Source organism: Sarcophilus harrisii, chromosome 4, assembly GCF_902635505.1.
Source record: "Sarcophilus harrisii chromosome 4, mSarHar1.11, whole genome shotgun sequence".
In the NCBI taxonomy this organism is placed as follows: domain Eukaryota; kingdom Metazoa; phylum Chordata; class Mammalia; order Dasyuromorphia; family Dasyuridae; genus Sarcophilus; species Sarcophilus harrisii.
Genome location: NC_045429.1, coordinates 140,736,519 through 140,755,447, shown reverse-complemented (window position 1 = coordinate 140,755,447; position 18,929 = coordinate 140,736,519). Strand labels below are relative to the sequence as shown.

Here is an 18,929-nt window from a genome sequence, read left to right as displayed (position 1 = left end):
GAGAAGGAGAGAGAGAGGGGAGGGAGAGAGAGAGATCTTCACAGGCTGAATTCTGGCATCTTATTTATTTCTCTTGGCTACAGAATGACTGCCAGCAGGAGACTCATCACTAAGATATTACAGGGAAAGGAAGCTAGACAAAGAAAATATGTATTGCCTTTCTCCTCACCTCATAAATTTGTTATTAATAAATCAAATTTTTATAGAATAATGTGCTACAGCTATCTTGTAAAGAAAAGCTTTATTATCAGCCTTTCTATTAAAATGCACAGTAGTTTGAAGAAGCAAACATATTTCTAACTAAAAAAATGATAGTGTTCAGGACTATGAGGTAGCATGTTTTTGGCTGATCTGACTCTTGTCTCATAGATCATATGTCATTGGGAGAAGACTTACAAGGTTTGACATCCCATAAAATGTATGACAGTTTTCTCTTTCATGATGATTGCTGCCTAGTTTATGGAAAAGTTCTCCTGAAAATTTTTAACAGTTATGTTCTTATACTAGGTATATGTTTATCAGTCACTTCAGATTGTCAGGGGCAGCCTTCAGGGAAGTACAAGCTATGGAATAAAGTATAGGATAATATGTTAAATGGAAGTTAAAACCAATTTTGTGAAACTAAATTAAAATTTCCAGTTGTAATATGTCAAGGGAGTGTCCTTTTGCACTAGAGAAGACATGATTCTTATGGAGAATCTTCTTTTTTTTCAATCTGTATGTAAAGTAAGAGGATTGATTGGATTATTTTAGTTGTATGAACACATACCCTCCAATGTTGTGTGGTCAGCTCATTTATTTATTCTCTTCCTCTTTCTGATGATGCTTTACTTTATCACTCCAGTATGGCAGCTTTACTGTTACCCAAAAATCTAATTCAAGGGGAGAATCTAGGAATGGGCAAGAGAAAATTTTTTTAAACCAGGAAAGCACATTCCTTGTTCCTTTTAAAACTTAAGAGAGAATTTATATAAATTTAATAAACATTTAGCGACTGCATAATCTGTGTAAAATACTGGGATATGAGGGAAAAACTATGCAATTTCTGCCCTTAAGAAGATTACCATTTACTTAATGAGAAAAATACATGTATTAAAAAATGTACATGTACATTGTAAATTGTAAGTATATGTAATAAAAAATACATGAATTCTTTTATTTACATGCTGGATTACCTGAGAACAATTGCACATTTTTATTATTTGTCTGCTTTAGGCTTAGCTCTACAACTTTTGGGAGTTAGTAATATTTTTAGCATACTAATATTAGTGATTAGGATTTATCTTTACTTATTTCATCTTCCAGATTTAAATAATCTAAAATTCAGTGAACGGTTTAATATATTTCCTTGAGCATTTAAATCCTATATATATATATATATATATATATATATATATATATATATATATATGTAAATCTCACATATATAGGAATTCCTTGTATATGTGTATGTATGTGTGTGTGTGTGAAATTAATACTGTTTTACTTTTGCAAATTTCAGATATAGGAGTTATTACTGTAGAATTTAAATGGATTCATTTAAACAGCTGTTTTTTAAACAGCTATCTTGTCTTTTTAAAAAAATGGTTTATGAAACACCTATGATATTCAAGGTACTATACCATGTTCTTGGTGGAAATACCATGCAAGTGAGAAGTAAGTTTTTCCCTTCTAAAACTTATTTTCTTCATACATAAAATGAAGGGGTTGAATCAAATGCTTTCAGGGGCATCTTACATTTCTAAAATTATAATCTTTGCCATAATGAAACCACAGTAGAGAAAACTCATAGTTTTGAAGCTAAAGCTAGAAAGATTGGTTGGAAACATATCTGGGAGGACTTTGAATATCAGATTGAGCTTTAATTCCCATAATCTTTTTTAAGCTAGATTTTATTAGAGTCCCACATTTAGAGTCGATATTCCACCATTTCTGTGAATAGTTTTTAAAAAATCAATGACTACAAAAGATATTGTGTTCAAAGTACTTTGCGATTGTTAAAATGCTATATAAGTGTTAGTCATTATTAATATATACATATTGTCTCCAATAATGCAGATTATAATTTATCTATGACCCTCTGTTATACCTTCCACTAGTTCATCTTCCCATTTGTTAGTCCTAGATGATATGTCCAAAGTGCCAGAAATCTTTCTCATCTTCTCTTGATATCAGGAGGTTATATGAGAAGTTATCAATCTTGATAATCTCAGATCATTTTTTCAGTCATACACATTTCCACAAAGTCATATTTTATACCACTCCTGAATAGTTGATGAATTAATAAACATTTATTAAGCCTTTACCCTGTGCCAGATACTGATAACTACTGAGGATATGAAGAAAATTAAAAAACCCCATCCCTATCTTCAAGTATTTCACAGCCTTAATTCTAATGATGGACCTCAATTATACTGTGTTGTTGCAAATAGGATATAAACTCCTTGAGGGAAGGGGACTTTTCTTTGATCTTGTATTTTCAGTGCCTAGCATGATGTCTGACATGTTTCTTTTTAACATTCCAGGTGTTTTATAAATAGCGAATGAATGAATACAGTCTATTCTATTGTCCTTTGGGTGATCCACTGCTTCATTTCTTTGGCAACAATAGTATTGCATAACTCAGATCCATACAACACAATCAAAATATTGTTATTAAATTATGAGTCTTTTTTTAGGGAAGAACTTGAAGTTATTAATGAATAAAAAAATTTGTAATTTCTCTAAAATAATCAACCTTGCTCAAGAGAGCATAGTCCATGCATAGTATATATGATCAAATTGCTATGTTATTATATAAACTCTACTGATTGTTTATTAATCTGGATTTTGCCATCTAGGTTAATAGCATTATTCACTTTCACTTGTTTTTCTCTTCTATGAATAGTAAAGCCAAGCACTTTTTTTGAATTTTTTTTATTAAAGCTTTTTATTTTTCAAAACATATGTATGGACAATTCTTCAACATTAGCCCTGGTAAAACCTTGTGTTCCAATTTCCCCCCTCTTCCTCCACACCCTTCCCTACATGGCAAGTAGTCCAATATATGTTAAACATGGTAGAAATATATGTTAAATCCAATATATATACATTCATATTTATACAATTATCATGCTGCACAAGAAAAATCAAATCAAACTAGTAAAAAAAAAAGAGAAGCAAAATAAAATCCAATCAAACAACAATAAAAAAGTGAAAATGCTATGTTGTGAACCACACAGTTCCCACAGTCCTCTCTCTGAGTGTAGATGGCTCTTTTCATCACTGAATAAATGGAACTGGTTTGAATCATTTCATTGTTGAAGAGAGTCATTTCTATCAGAATTGATCATCATATAATCTTTTTGTTGCCATGTATAATAATCTCCTGATTCTGCTCATTTCACTTAGCATCCTGTTCCTGTAAGTTTTTCCAGGGCTCTCTGAAATCATCCTGCTGGTTGTTTCTTACAGAACAATAATATTCCATGACATCCATATACCATAATTTATTCAACCATTTTCTAATTGTTGAGCATCCATTCAGTTTCCAGTTTCTTGCCACTATAAAAAAAGTCTGCCACAAACATTTTTGCACATGTGGGTCCCTTTCCCTCCTTTAAGATCTCTTTGGGATATAACCCCAGTAGAAATACTGCTGAATGAAAGGGTATGCACAGTTTGATAACTTTTTTTTCCCTGAGGCTATTGGGATTAAGTGACTTGCCCAGGGTCACACAACTAGGAAGTATTAAGTATCTGAGCTGGATTTGAACTCAGGTCCTCTTGACTTCAGGGCCAGCATTCTATCCACTGCTCCATCTAACTGCTTCAGTTTGATAACTTTTTGAACATAGTTTCAAATTGATCTCCAGAAAGGTTGGATCCGTTCACTGTTTCACCAACAATGTATTAATGGCCCATTTTTCCCACATCCCCTCCAACATTTGTCATTATTTTTTCCTGTCATATTAGCTAATCTGAGAGGTGTGTAGTGGTATCTCAGAGTTGTTTTAATTTGCATTTCTCTGATCAATAGTGAGTTATGACTAGAAATAGTTTCAATTTATCTGAAAATTGTTCATATCCTTTGACAATCAATTGGAGAATGGCTTGAATTCTCATAAATTTGAGCCAGTTTTCTATATATTTTAGAAATGAGGCCAAGCACTTTTGAGTGCTCATGGATCTCAATTGAGAAGTTCTACAACATTCAAGACCTTGTTGTAAGCAGCACAATGTCACTATCCAGTAGGAACTTCTGGGAACATTACTATCTATTAAGATATCACTCTTCAACATGAAATCTCCAACATGAAATCTTCCATGACAGTGGGAAACAATTTTTGGCAATCATATGTTTTCCTTTTTTAATGCTTTATTTGATATTAATGGCCAGAGGGTTAAAATTTTATTTCTGCAAGTTTTTTTTAAATAATGGAAAGTTTTCCCCTAAAACAAGATCCATATTTTCAAAACATTCTGATGATGTTGTATGGCTGTGAATTACTGAATAATATTGTCATTAAAGAAGTGAAACAGAAGATCATCAAAAGTTCAATGGAGAAGATATATGCAGGAAACATTTTGTTGGAGGAGAGCTGTAATGTAACATTTTGCTCTAATCAGACACATGATTTTCATAAATCAACAAAATAAATATATTGGTATCTTATAATCTCTATATTTCAACTAATTTTATTCTAATATGAAGTATTATTTCATAAAACTCATCTGTTTCCTCTTAATACTTTCATCAAGAATACTTTTGTTGCATATATAATTTACTTTCATAAAATTTGATATTCAGATGGTAAAAGTATAGATGAGGTACTATCGTTGTCAGTGTTTTCTCACTAGAAAGGAAACAAGAATTTATTATCTACTATGTGCTTTACATAAATCATCTCATTTTTTCCTTAGTACTTGGTATGTAGGTGCTTACTAATACCTCCATTTTTTAGTTCAGGAATTGAGGCAGACAGTAGTTAAATGACTTGTCAAAGATCACACACCTAGCAAGTGTCTGAGGACAGATTTGAACTCATGTCTCCTTGACTCAGTGCTCTATTCACTGTGCCACCCAGCTGCCTATCTTGGTTGCTTTTGACAATTGTAGTTAGCAATAAAGTCCAAGATTTTTTCCTTATGCTTTTAGTGTCTCCTTATTTAGATACTTAAGAATCAATTCATAAACACTCTCTTTAGGTGGTTTTCTGCATCTTGTTTTCTTCAGTGCTGCCACTTCTTCAAGTAGCATATCCAGAATGATGATGCTACAATCCAAAAGTGGTAGATATACCATACTTTTTGAAAAAATTTCATAATAAAATCTTCACAGATATTTTCCATTTCTTGTCTACTTGCTGTTTTCCTTCCATTTTCCTTTAAATGACCTTGGGCTGACTTTGTTTAGTTGAGCTCCTTGCCATGGTTTCTTTAAACTTGTTTATTCTTCCACTGCTTCTCACTGTTTTATGAGGAGATATTGCTCACAATCTTCCACCATCCTTCTCTGTAAGATTTTACAAACAAGTTTATATTTTAAACCAGTATTGCCCTTGGCTGCTTCATCTCTGCACTTGGCAAGAAGGTAAAGTGTTTCCTGACTGAGGCGATTTTTTTGGCTCTTTTTGTCTCCTGTGATCCTCATTATGGCGATTGGTTTACATTGGTTAAACTTCTACGAAACTTACAATCCATGTTAATGTCCTTTCCTCCATCTGCTTTCCATTTTTTGCCATCAATACCTTGTTTAAATAGATAAGGTGGAATTGTTCTGTTTACATGACAGCTTTTTATCATAATTCTTTCTTCTAGTTTTGTATTGATTTTAGTTTTTGCTGTAATATGTTAATACGGCATTCTAATTCTTCTGTGTTAGTAGGTGAACTTTCCCTCGTTGACCTGAGATTTCAGAAAGAAAAGAAAATAGTCAAACAATCTTTCAATAAGACCATTTAGCCAAACATACTTTATGCTTAACTTTTTATGGTAATTCGAGAGTATATTTATTCTAGGATGTTAATATTAGAGATGAATATTTCTTTCTACTTATTCTTTTAGGTTATATTATATGTTTATTTTTGAGGAAGACAATATTTTACATGCAAATTTTTGGAGAAGAGCTTTGTAAACTCTGAAGTTTGTAAAAATGAGATATGTTTCTGAATTAGTTTAAACTTTGATATGACTTAAAAACAGAAAATTTCATTGCTATTTAACATGTTATGAGAACATATCATATAGGGAGAAACTACATTTTTCCATCTTTGCAACTTAATATCAACTATTTTCTTATCTTGCACATAAGTAACCACTAAATATTAAATGAATGAACAGTTGTATCCTATGGATCATGGAGAACTAACAAAAGATTAGGATTATTGTTGAAGTTATTTGTTTTAGCAGGATACACTGGTCAGAAGTATTGCAGAATAAATTGGAGAAGGGATGACAGAGAAAAAATTCACTGGCTAATGCAATAATTTCAGTATTAATAGATAAAGAGCTGAGATAAAATAGTGGTGGTAGGAATAGGAAGGAGAAGGATGTGTGAGAAAATACAAAGGAAGGATTGATCAGATTTGATATCTTATCTGAGGGATGATATCTGAGGGAGAGAGACAAAGAGAGGAGAAAAAAGGGAAAAGGGACAGAAACGGAGAAAGACAGAGAGAAGAGATACACACAGAGACAGACACACAAAGACAGATACACACAAAGAGATAGAGAGGAGAAAGAGAAAGAGACAGAGACAGAGAGACACAGAGAGACAGATAGAGAGAGAAGGGAAGAAGTTTTACAGACCTTTATAATGTTAGGACTTGTTTATTTCTTATCTTAAACATGACCTATAATTACATTGGTATAGGGAACTCCTTGTGAGTCTATTTCCTATTTCATTTAATATTGGAACCATCTCTGTAATTTAGAATCTTGGAATATTACCTGGGATCCTTGAGAGTTTGTTATTTGCCTAAGGTCTTATAGCCATTCTGTGTCAGAGAATGGGACTTGGCCCCATATCTTTCTAATTCTAAGGCTGGGTGTCTATCCATTAATGTGCTTTTCTATTAAATATATAGTCTTGGAAATAGTACTTGTATAACTGGATAAAAGATTAATAAAAAGAGCAACATTAAAACCATTGCTTCTTGGGTTCATTAGAGTAAAAATTGCGTTATTCAATATTTTGCCAGCTGAAAAGTTTAAAAAAATGGCACTTCAAATACTTTAAATACAAGCTTTTTATTTAGTAAAACAAATAATGACAAAGCTGATTAGTATCAATGTTAAAATAGACCCACATCTAATATGATATATGAGAATGAGATCATAACATCTTGTAAACTTGATAATTTGTAAAGAACTTTCATTTGAAAAATTTCATTTCATGACAATGACTTGAATTTACATGACACATTAAAGCTTCTAAAGCATTTTCCTGGCCACAGTTTTGTTATCTATATCTCATGAGAGGCAATAAGGTATAGCAGAGAGAGGGCTGGAACTTGGGAGATCAGGAAGTGCTGAGTTTTGTTTCTACCTCAAACACTAACTAGATAACGCTGGACAAACTACTCTTGACTTTGGTTTCTGCATTTGAAAATGAAGGGTCTAACTTCACCTCCAAATTCCTTTCCAACTCTAAATCTATGATGCTGAATAACCTTTATAATTTTAGTGCTATGATGTTCTTTTAAAATAGAAGAAACTAAGGCTAAGAGGGATTTTTGACTTGTACATGTTCATAGAGATCATAAATGTCTGAGACAGGATTTGAATTTAGGCCTTCTGATTTTAGGTCTAGGATTCTTTCTGCCCTCCTATGTCATATTGCTTCTCTTCACAAACAATTCTGTGAGCTAATAACGGCAGAGATTATTATGTATTTTGTTCTTTGGCACTTCTAAAATACCCTGGCCATGTTGGTCCTGTACCATTTATAAAAGAGCAATTTAGAACCAAGAATGGATTTCAAATGGTATTGAGTCCAATTCCCTCACTTAATAGATGAAAAAGCTGATGAAACTGAGAGATTAAGAGAATTGTCTAGAGTCACACCGTAAGTGTCTAAAGTAGAATTCAAACTCAGATCTTTCCCAGTATTACCCAGCTGCCATTATAGCTGTTGAATTTGGGTGAACAGAGACCAAGTGGTCTTTCAAGAACACCAATGTGTTTGTTTTCAGTGTTCATATTTTAATTTTGGAATGAAATTTTATTTTTCATCCATTTGGTTTGGATGGATGTTTTAATAGTTTTAGCTTGGGCAACTTAATGTTGGCACATGTAATAGATTTTGTTGGGCTGCCAGGTCATCTTCTGTCTTGGAGAATTCCTGGCTCACTATCTTCACATGAATAACCTCTTTTCATTGCCAGTTAGAGAGACTTCTGGAGTTTAGGGCTTTTAAAGCTGTAGACTGAAAGCTGTTATAGGCTAGGTATTTGGAGGAAAATAATAAAAATCAATTCAGAAGGACTTAGACATTATTTAGCACTCACACTTTCAAAAATTTTTTTTCAAAAAAAAAAACTTTTAAATTTCTTTGTCTTTTGAATTGAAGTGAGCAATGTGGCCTTATTGAAAAATAGGAGGGAAGTTATCATGTTTTATATATTTGATTACATTTCAAAGCAGTCTTAAGGCAGTTGTGAGATTAACATTAGCTATAAGATTTCACTGGTGGCATAAAATGTTAAGCAAAAGAAAAGATCATTTAAAAAGTCATTAAAAAGTCAGACCCCAAATTAAAGTGGAATAATAAATTGAATTGCTTTATTAACAAATATTATTAGTTCTCTAGCTTTTGTTGAGATACAAATGCTAAGCTAAAGAATTCAAAGAAGAATGAAAAATGAGCAGTTAATGACAACTTTGTATAATTAGAAATAGGCTTTCAAAATTGCGCACTTGACCTAGCAAGTTCTTGGAACAAATCTCTCAATGTTATGGACAGGACTGTGTTTTAAAGTAGTTTATCTTTTCTGATTTTCTATTTTCCCATCTTCTATCTCCCTTTCCCCCTTTCAAGCTCTCCACTTCACATCTTATCCATCTACTCTTTCCCTGGCAAATATTTTTAGGGTGCTCCTGGCCTTCCAGTACCTTTTGGTGGGAGCATCTTCTTCTTGTGAGGCCTTTCATTTCAAATCTTTTTTTCCTTCTTAGAAGAGGTCCATAAACTTGGACAAATGAGGGCAAGTGCACCAGTGTATTAATTGTGGAACTTTATCATAATGTTATTGAAACATTTTGCTTTATTATCCTTATTCATTTTAAGTGCTATCAGTTTTAAATTAGATGACAACAAATCTTGTTTGTATGCTATTAAAATTGTGCACAATGTTTGCAAACATACAAAGTACTGCATATTATACAGACAATTTTGATTGTCATATCTAATTGTTTTTTAGTAATTCAAACTAAATGTTTATCATTCTCATTTTTGCTGCCTGGCATATTGATCATTTGGCTATTTTACTAGTGTGGATTTTTTTTTTGCTATTCAGAAATAGTCCTTAAAGTCTCTTTGTTAAGGAGAAGATAATACATTTTAAAAAATTATCTGTGAATTTCAATTTTCTATGCTATTCCTATTTTCTATAATCCAGAATAATGAAGAATTAGCTATAAGCTAGATACAGTCTATATTGTGCATGTGATAATAAAAATAGTTCATATTTGTAGAACACTTAAATTTTTTGTAGGCAATTGGGGTCAAGTGACTAGCTTTAGGTCACATAGCTAGGAAGTATTAAGTGTTTGAGGGCAAATTTGAACGCAAGTCCTCCTGACTGCCAGGGCTGAATCTCTATGCAACACTTTTAAATTTGTAAAGTGCTTAACTCAAAACAACTTCCCCATTAAACTGTGAGAACTTTGAGTCAGGGACTATCTTTCACTTTTTTTTTTTTTTTTTTTTTTTGTAGCCCCAGAGTTTAATACAGTACCTGGAACATTATAGACACTTAATAAAAGCTTTTGGACTGACTAATTGACACCATGATAAAGTATAAAGTACAAAGATTTTACAAATGAGCAAAGTAATTCTGAGAAGTTCAATGATTTGCTTATGATCCATGTAACTAATAACCTTTTGAAGTGGGATTTGAACCCAGATCTTTTGCTTCTAATTCTAGCACTCTAGCCACTAAATTATGTTGCTTCTGTAGACTTCATTTAAGCCAGATTGATTTACAAATGGAGTTTAGAATTCCTTGTTTGCCCATTCAACCCCCATTTAAATTAGGATAATTTTAGAATTCTTGTGCCATATTGTTATTTCTGTATTCTTAGTGCAGATATGTATGCTTCCCAGAGTAGTATCAAAGGATTTCATCACATGTGTATAGCATCATAGAATCTTAGAAATGGAAGGAATCTTAAGGAATATCTAGTCCAGATCCAACTTGAAGAATTTATTCCTTGCCCATTAAATAGCCATCCATTTCTCCATGAAATCCTCTAATGATTGGGTGGGGATGGGCTCCCCAAACTGCTTTTTCCATTAAGGTAGTAGCAGCAGCAGCAACAGCAACAATAACAGATCTAATTTTTAGGAAGTTCTCCCTTATTTGGAGTATAAAAATCTATTTCCCTTTAATTTTTTACATTTAGTATTACACCTGTCTTATGGGTCCAAGTAGAATAAGTCTCATTTCTTTTCCACACAATAGCCCACAAAATACTGCAAGATAGCACTTATGTATCTTTTTTCCCAAATGAGAAGATTTATACAATCTTTTCCCCCTAAGCCTAAGCATTTGTGTAGTTCCTTCAACTTTTGTTCTTATGATATGATTTTGCATCCCCTCACCAGTTATACATTTTTCTCATGATATACCTTATGCCATCTCTTATTCATAAAGCATAGGTCATCATCAGACATGTATTGAGTCTGTTTATATCCATCATTCACCTTTTTGTTGGTTTTTGGCTCATCTGTGTTTTTAATTTTTTTAAGATTGTGGTGTTCCAACAAACTTACTCATATAGTATCATTGAGAAGACATTTGGGATAAAAGATGCATTGTGTCAAGGAACAGCTTGAGATCATTAGAAGCACTCTGAATTTTTCTCAATGTAATTTGGTCTACTTTGTACTTCTTATGCAATTCTGTTCCCAGCTCCATATCCATCTGTAGTGTCTCAATGGACTGGCTATCCAGTTGTATACTATTTGTGTTTTTTTAAACTTATCTGTTTTTTCCCTGAGTGAATTGTTAGATCATTTATTTAGAATAATTATGCATGTCATTGGGAAGAATTTATATTTTGCTGCATGAACCAAGCACAATGCCATCTACAAATTGCCATATAAATGCTATAGTACCTTATAATCTATATGAAATCTCTATTGCATTTAGACATTCTCCGCAAGAAGAGCAAATTCCTTTGGCAAACATTAATCTTTATTTTATGACTTGCTGTTGTGGATGGGTTATTGGTTAAAGTTATCTGTACCATTGTGTTTATCATGTTTTTCTGTTTTAGAATTTTTCAAATGATATCTTTTGTTTCGATATGACTCTTAATTTCAGAATATATCCCTGTCCCTCCTCATTCTTTTGTAAAAAAATAAAGAAAAAACAACATCAATGAAATCTTAAAATACATGAAATATTCTACTCTCATACTCCCACATGTCTCCTAAGTAGGAAAAGAGATAAATTTTCTTGACTTTTATTCAGTGTTAATTGTGCTCATTATGATTATGTAGTTTTCAGTTTCTTCGCCTTCTTTTTTTTTTATCACTATCACTACCACTACCACCATCATCTTTTTTCTTCTTCTTTGTCACTCACTTGTAATAATAATTATGTGTATTGTGTTCTTGATTCTTTTTACTTCTATCAATTTTTGTTTTCATATATATTTCAATAAATTATATCCACCATCTTTACAGCACAGTTATAACATATTAGTACATCAATATATAACAATTTGATTAGTCATTCTTTCAATTGATAGACATCTACTTTATTTCTATTTCTTTGATTTTTTAAAGTACTGGTATATAAATATTTTAGGGTATTCAACACCTTAAGGATCCCTAGGGTATTTTTAAGCAATAGTTTCTCTGGATCAAAGGGTACAGACATTTTAACACTTTTCAAAAAACAAAAGCAAAACATAAAATTGCTTTCCAGAATTATATGAAAGATCCATTAATTGTGTTTTACTGTGCTTGGCTTTTCATCATTCCATTTCACTATTTCTAATTTTTATGATCTTTCCTAATTTGCTGGATATGAGGTTAAAGTTAAGAGTTGTTTAAATTTGTATTTTTTTTCATTGCCAATGATTTACAAATTGCTTACTTTTCTTCTCAAACTACATTTCAACTTTTAGAAAGCCAATGAGATAGAAATAAACTGAGTTTTAATATTGATTGATTCTACCCATTATTTTTATTTTTTTATCTGGTAAGCAATTTTATAAGTATTAGACTGCCTGATTTTCTACTTCCCAACAAACTTCAATTCATTTTGGTTTAGAAATTACCATGTGAATCATACTTTCATTAGACTTATAAGGGAGGTGAGTCAATTCCAGGGTTTCACAGTACTCTCAAAACCATCATTCCTATGAATAACTACACTAATTTCAAATACTTCCAAGGAACAAGAGTTCATAGCCTATCTTTACAAGTATGCCAGCATTTGCCAATCATCAGTATCAGTCCTTGGATTTAATCTAAACCTCTTATTCTTTAGTTGAAATCAATTAACTTTTCCTTTCACTTTAGTGAAGCTAATGACATTCCTCAGCCTTCTCTTCTTTAATTGAATCACTTCTTCATTCCTCATAGGTCCTATTTTCTAAATTTTAATTACCTTACTCTTTGCAGTTGTAGACTCTAGGCCTAAATAATATTTCAGAAAGAGGCCTAATAACACTAAGAAAATAATTCATTCCCATCAACTTAAGTGAAATTGTAATTGAATTTTATCTTCTACTATAAGACTCAAGCATGTAATTATGAATTGTTCTTAAAAATATCAGTTTTCAATGCCCTTTAAAGAACTTTTGCTCTGAAGCCTTATCATATTCTTGCAGTCTACTGCTCTTGTTCAAGATATTTGACAGTGAAGTAATTTAACTTCAAATATCAAAATAATTGACTAACAAAAAAACATTTCTTAATCTCATCTCTCTATCTCTGTCTCTATCTGTTTCTCTGTCTCTCTCTCTGTCTCTCTCTGTCTCTCTCTCTCTCTCTCTCTCTCTCTCTCTCTCTTTCTGTATTGGATATAAGATAAGGGTTGCAGGAAGGAGGTATAACAATGAATAATTATAATTGCTAGCATTCAGTTTTTATTTATATTTATTTATATAATTTCATTTGAACCTCATGACAACCCTCTGAGGTAAGTGTTATCATTATCTCCATTAAACAATGAGGAAATTGAGAATGAAAGAAGTTAAAAGAGTTGCCCAGGATGATATAGTGAGTAAACTCTGAGGGCAGGATTTGAAGGTCTTCCAGATTCCAAGTCTAACACCCATTGTCCTGTGTTACTTAACTGTACTAATAACTTGGGGAAATTTTATTCATATAGATGATGAGGCTTTTGCTAAATAATGGAAAAAATGAGGATTCCAGGAGGCAGAGATGAGGAGGGATTATGGCCAGGCATAGGGATCAGCCAATGTGTCAAGATATAGATAGTTAATAGAATGTTATATGTGAAGAATTGCAAAAATGTCATTTTGGTTGGACTGCACTGTGTTTGGAGGGAAATAAGGTATAATCACACAAGAAAAACTGAGTTTTAAGGAACTTTAAATGTCAAATAGAGGAGTTGAAATTTGTTTCTACTGGCAATAAGGAGTAACAGGTATTTGTTGAGTAGAGTAGTGGTTTAGGAAATTTACTCAAGTGGCTCTTTGGGGAGTGGATGAGAGTAGGGAAAATTTTGAGAAAGGAAGATTAGGAGATTGCTGTGATGGTTCAGATGAAGGGATGAAAGCTGGCTTGGTTTTGACACAAATACTATTATCAGTCTTCTCAATTTATTTTTACAACTAAATGTTTCTCCAAGGATGTCAACTTCCTACATTATGTGATGGCCAAAGTTTAAACTACAAATTGAAGATTATCTTGTTACTTTGAATATTAAGTAGAGATTTTACTGATTATAATCTTATAGAAGTATAAATCTTAAGTCATAATAATGATAATAATAATAATAATAACAATAAGTAATAATAGCTAGCATTTCTTTAGCACTTTAAGGTTTGCAAAGTGGTGGAACATATAGGACCTCATTTGATTCTTATAACAGCTCCGGGTTGTTGGTACTATTATTATCTGCATTTCATGGATGAGAAAATTGACAATAATGATTGTCAAATGACTAGCCAAGGGTCATTCTGAGGCAGGATTGTAACCCAGTTCTGTCTCTAAATTCAGTATTTTATATTCCTTGACACCTCTCAACCACCTAACTGAAAGTTGTCTTCTCATCCACACTCTTCATTTTCCAGATGAAGAATCTGAGCAGAGTGATTTGCTCAAGGTCTCACAAGTAGTAAACATCAGAGAAAGAAGTTAAAAAACCAGGTCCTCTAACTCTAAAATTTGTGCTCTTTCTAGAAAATGTACAGAGCTGTTATAGCACAGTAGAGACCTTGCTGGATCTGGATCAAGTACAATTCACTCTCAAATCTTACCTTTGGCACTATGAACAAGTTATTTTATTGTGTTTCCAATTTTCTCACTTGTAAAATGTAGGTAACACTGCCTATAGTGCCTACCTCTCAGGCTAGTTGTGAGGCTTAAATGATGGCATGCATATATACACACACATATTTGTAAATTTTGAGCCCCATCTAGATACTAATTATTATTGGAAAAGAAATGAAAGATTGTGTACTAGATAACATGCTGGACTTAGAATCAGAAAGACCCTAATTTCAATTCCCAACCTTTGTATCCTTAGGTCCCAGTTGTAAAATGGAGAACAGTAATCTAATCTAATATTCCCCAAAGAAAACATTTTTCTAGGTCCCCTGACATTTTGAAGAAAGAGTCTGACCAATTCCATATCTTTATTCTGGGTTTGGTATCTTTTATTCTCATACCATTTTTGCTTCCAAGTTTTAGTGCAGTTTTAAATTTTAATATTTTAAAGGCTTTTAGGATTCCCTTATTCTCTGCTGAGAGAGATATCCCTTATACCAAAGAATAAGAAAGAAAAAAAACAGTTTTAACATTAACAGATTATGTCTGTCTATATTCAGTAAAGCCATATTTTCTGAAGAGTAAATTTTCTTGTGTGTTCTCTTGAATTAAAAAAAAATGGTTGCAATAACTTTTTTCACTAATGTAAACATTCTTGTTAGCCAAGCTTTAATCTTGCAATTTGGCTAGATGTGGTGAAGTTAAAGACTTTTAGTGGCCATAATAATTTTTATCTTTCATCTGTTCCTATTTAATTGCAAATCTACTCTTTGTTTAGTAGTGCTGCCTTTTGTGGACTAAGATATAACTAAACAAGGCAGTTTGAAAGAGATGGGATATGTCCCCATAATTTTGTTAGCAAGAACCACAGCTGAGTATACGTTTAGCCAAAAAATAATAATAAACTGGAAATTTTTATGATGGGGGGAAAAAGAAGAACATTTGTGAAAAGCAAGAGCTTGACAAAATTCTGGAACCTGAATGATAGCTATTTTTTCAGCAGAGAAAACATCCCAAATGATGAATTGTCAGTTTTGTAGTAATGAAAACTTGATCAAACCTCCTGTGTCTTATAAGACATATTTAGCCGTCACCTTAGATAAATTATTGTACATCAGTTGTTTCTATCAAGTGGTTAGTTTGAAAGTATGGAGGATCGAATGCTTTTGTTCAATAACAAGGTTATGTCTATTTTAAAAATATTGATATTTTGAAATTCAGTCAATTCCTAATAATTGATTATTAATCAATTTAATATTTTTATTATTTTTCTAGTGTTCATAACAGAAAATAATTGAAAAGAAATTTAAAATATGGTGATTTCAATGTAGAAGTGTAAAGTTAAAGCAGAGGCAACTAACTAGTTTGTTTTTGCAATCTTAGGAATCCGGAAGGATCGCCGAGGTGGGCGCATGTTGAAGCATAAACGCCAAAGAGATGATCAGGATGGGAGAAATGAAGCAGGTCCCTCGACTGACATGAGAGCTTCTACTCTTTGGCCAAGCCCTCTCTTGATAAAACATACCAAGAAGAACAGCCCAGCCTTGTCCCTGACAGCTGAACAAATGGTCAGTGCTTTGCTGGAAGCTGAGCCGCCAATACTCTATTCTGAATATGATCCGAACAGACCTTTCAGTGAAGCTTCAATGATGAGTTTATTGACCAACTTGGCAGATAGGGAGCTTGTTCACATGATCAACTGGGCAAAGAGGGTGCCAGGTAAGGATGCTGAGTCTGAGCTTTTGTGGTCACAATATAAAACTGTTTGCAATTTGTTGGGGGAATCAATGAAAACAACTCTTCTTCTACTTAATTTTCAGATAACTTCTAAAATAATCAATATTAATTGATAGATAATTTTTCTAAAGTTTCAGGATTAAAGTGTCAGAAATCCCTTGAAAATTAGGCAGATATTTTAAAGTGCTGTTGAAAAAATAAAATTCTTACAAATTCGTTGTACAATAATAAATTAGGATAATGATAAACATTAAAAAAAAGATGTGCTATGAAACCTTTCATGTTCAAGGTTATCAAAACAATTCAATTATTATTAAATGCCTCTGTTTAAAAAAAACTCCTCATGTTGCTGGTCAATAAATTAAGTTATTAACAGAAGATTATAAATCAAGAATTATTTACTGAATTTTTTTTTCCTAGCGCTGCCTAAGGTTATGGTGGATAGTTGTATGTAGGACAAATATAAAACACGTTCTCTGTTGTCGAAGGAGTTTCCAGGAAGACATTTAAAAAAAAAGAGAATCAAGGGCTAGATTGTACTCTTTGGTCCTATAGTTTTGTCAGAATTGTTATGCTAATCTTAAGAAACCAACTTAATTGTAATTTTTTGTGCCACCTCCTTTCCCATCCTTATATCTACATTCATGATCTAATGCAGATTAAGACAAAAGGATATGAAACTTTTGCTTTCTAAGGTTACACAGCAAATCACTGGTGGGATTGAATAGAGGTGCTCTATTTTTTGCTTTTTTTTTATTAGATAAGTTTTTTTTTTTAAAAGGAATTTTTATGGAGTAGAAACTTATGACTATTTGTAGTTCTATACTTGACCTAAAGTCACATTTTCTTTCCTTGAAATATAGTTCTACTATTTTTGGAAAATAGCATATATATTATTCATAAGTTAACAAGTAGAGACATTTGTTCTTAGAATATGAAGACAATGTGGTTATGATCCATATCCAATAGATCATATACTTAGAGGTTTCTTTTATTTAATTTAATTATTGTATTTGTACTGATTTATCCAGACATTTTCCATTAGTTCCTCTTGTCTTACTTCTCTGTCACTTTCAAATTGGTATCAACATGACCAGCAGAATTCATTTATCAGATGAGCAGGATTAAGTGTAGTCTATAGCTATTGAATAGAAAAAGTATAACAAGCTCATTTCAGAATCAAATTCATGAATTTGTTCTGATTAGCATCATGCTCTAATTAGCTGAACTAGTAAATGTAGAAGAATATTTATATAAGGGAAGTACAATTAGCAAATATCTGAATGATGGTCTTATTTACATTTTTGGTGTTAAATGCTAACTTTTTGTTTGAGCTTCTATGTCCTTGTTTGTTAGCTATGTGTATCACTGATTAATAAAGTGTTTGAAATTCAACAAATATGTTTGAATTTCACATATCTTTTTGGCTGTAAGCAAGCTTCAGTCAATGTGTTTTCACACTGACAAAGAATAAGGTCTTAGGCTAAATGTGTGGTTTTTCACATTACTTCTATGAATAATGCTCCCTATCAATTGGCTAATTGCTTTCCCCTGTGGCAGAAATCAAGAATTTTGGAACATTCAATTGTCCCTCTTCCATCATATCCAATCAGTTGTCATATATTATTATTTATGCCTTTGAAACATTTCTCATATATCACAACTTCTCTGCCACTGTCACTACCCCCTTGTACAGGGCTTGTCACATTGTACCTAGATTTTTCAATAGCCTGAAAATTTTTCTTTTTTCCTTAAGCCCTTCCCATTTTGATCTGTTTTCTACTCATCTGTGAAATCGATCTTTCTAAAACAATGGTATGACCATAACATTGGTTTATTAAATAAATCCTAATGGCTCCCTATTACCTCCAGGATCAAATATAAAATCCTCTGTTTGCCTTTTAAAACCCTTCAAAACTTGGCCCTTTCTTACTTTCCCAATTTTCTTATTCTTCACCACATCCTTTTTGTTCCTTGAACACACTATTCCATCTCCTGACTCAGTATTTTCACTGGCTATCCCCTCTTACTGGAATTTTCTGTCCTCATCTTAACTTCTTGGTTTTTCTAGCTTTCTTTAAGCCTCAGCTGAAGAACCACCTTCAACAAGAAGCTTTTCCTAATAATCTTAGTGCCTTCCCTCTGATGCTATCCTCAATTTATCCCATATATATCTTGTTTGTAACCTTGCATTTTGTCTCTTTCATATGAACTGTCTGCAATCAGGGACTAGAATTTTGATTTTTCTATTCCTTTATTTTGTCTCTATTGCCTAGAGCAATGCTTGGCAAACTGTAGGCATTGAATAAATGCTAGTTGACTGACAAAAGCTAATGGATTTTAGAGTATTTATAAATAGAAATCATTACCTCAACAACACTATGATGTTTAGCACAAAATATTGATGAAAATCTTTTGAATTAAAGAACTTCAAATTATATAATAGAATTATAGCTCTTGAAATATTCTTGAGAAGTCATCACTAACTAATCCAAACCTCACTTCTAGTTGTAGATCT

At 32.3% G+C, this 18,929-nt stretch overlaps 1 protein-coding gene across 3 annotated transcripts in view; it reads left to right on the top strand.

The window, feature by feature from the left end:
* The window catches only part of ESR1 (estrogen receptor 1), a 345,878-nt gene that overhangs the window by 116,241 nt on the left and 210,708 nt on the right, over positions 1-18,929 (top strand). For all 3 annotated transcript variants that reach the window (XM_031937618.1, XM_023503274.2, XM_031937617.1), the window contains exon 5: positions 16,058-16,393. In XM_031937618.1, the coding sequence (XP_031793478.1) occupies positions 16,058-16,393 (336 nt within the window). The remainder of the gene's footprint in view (positions 1-16,057; positions 16,394-18,929) is intronic.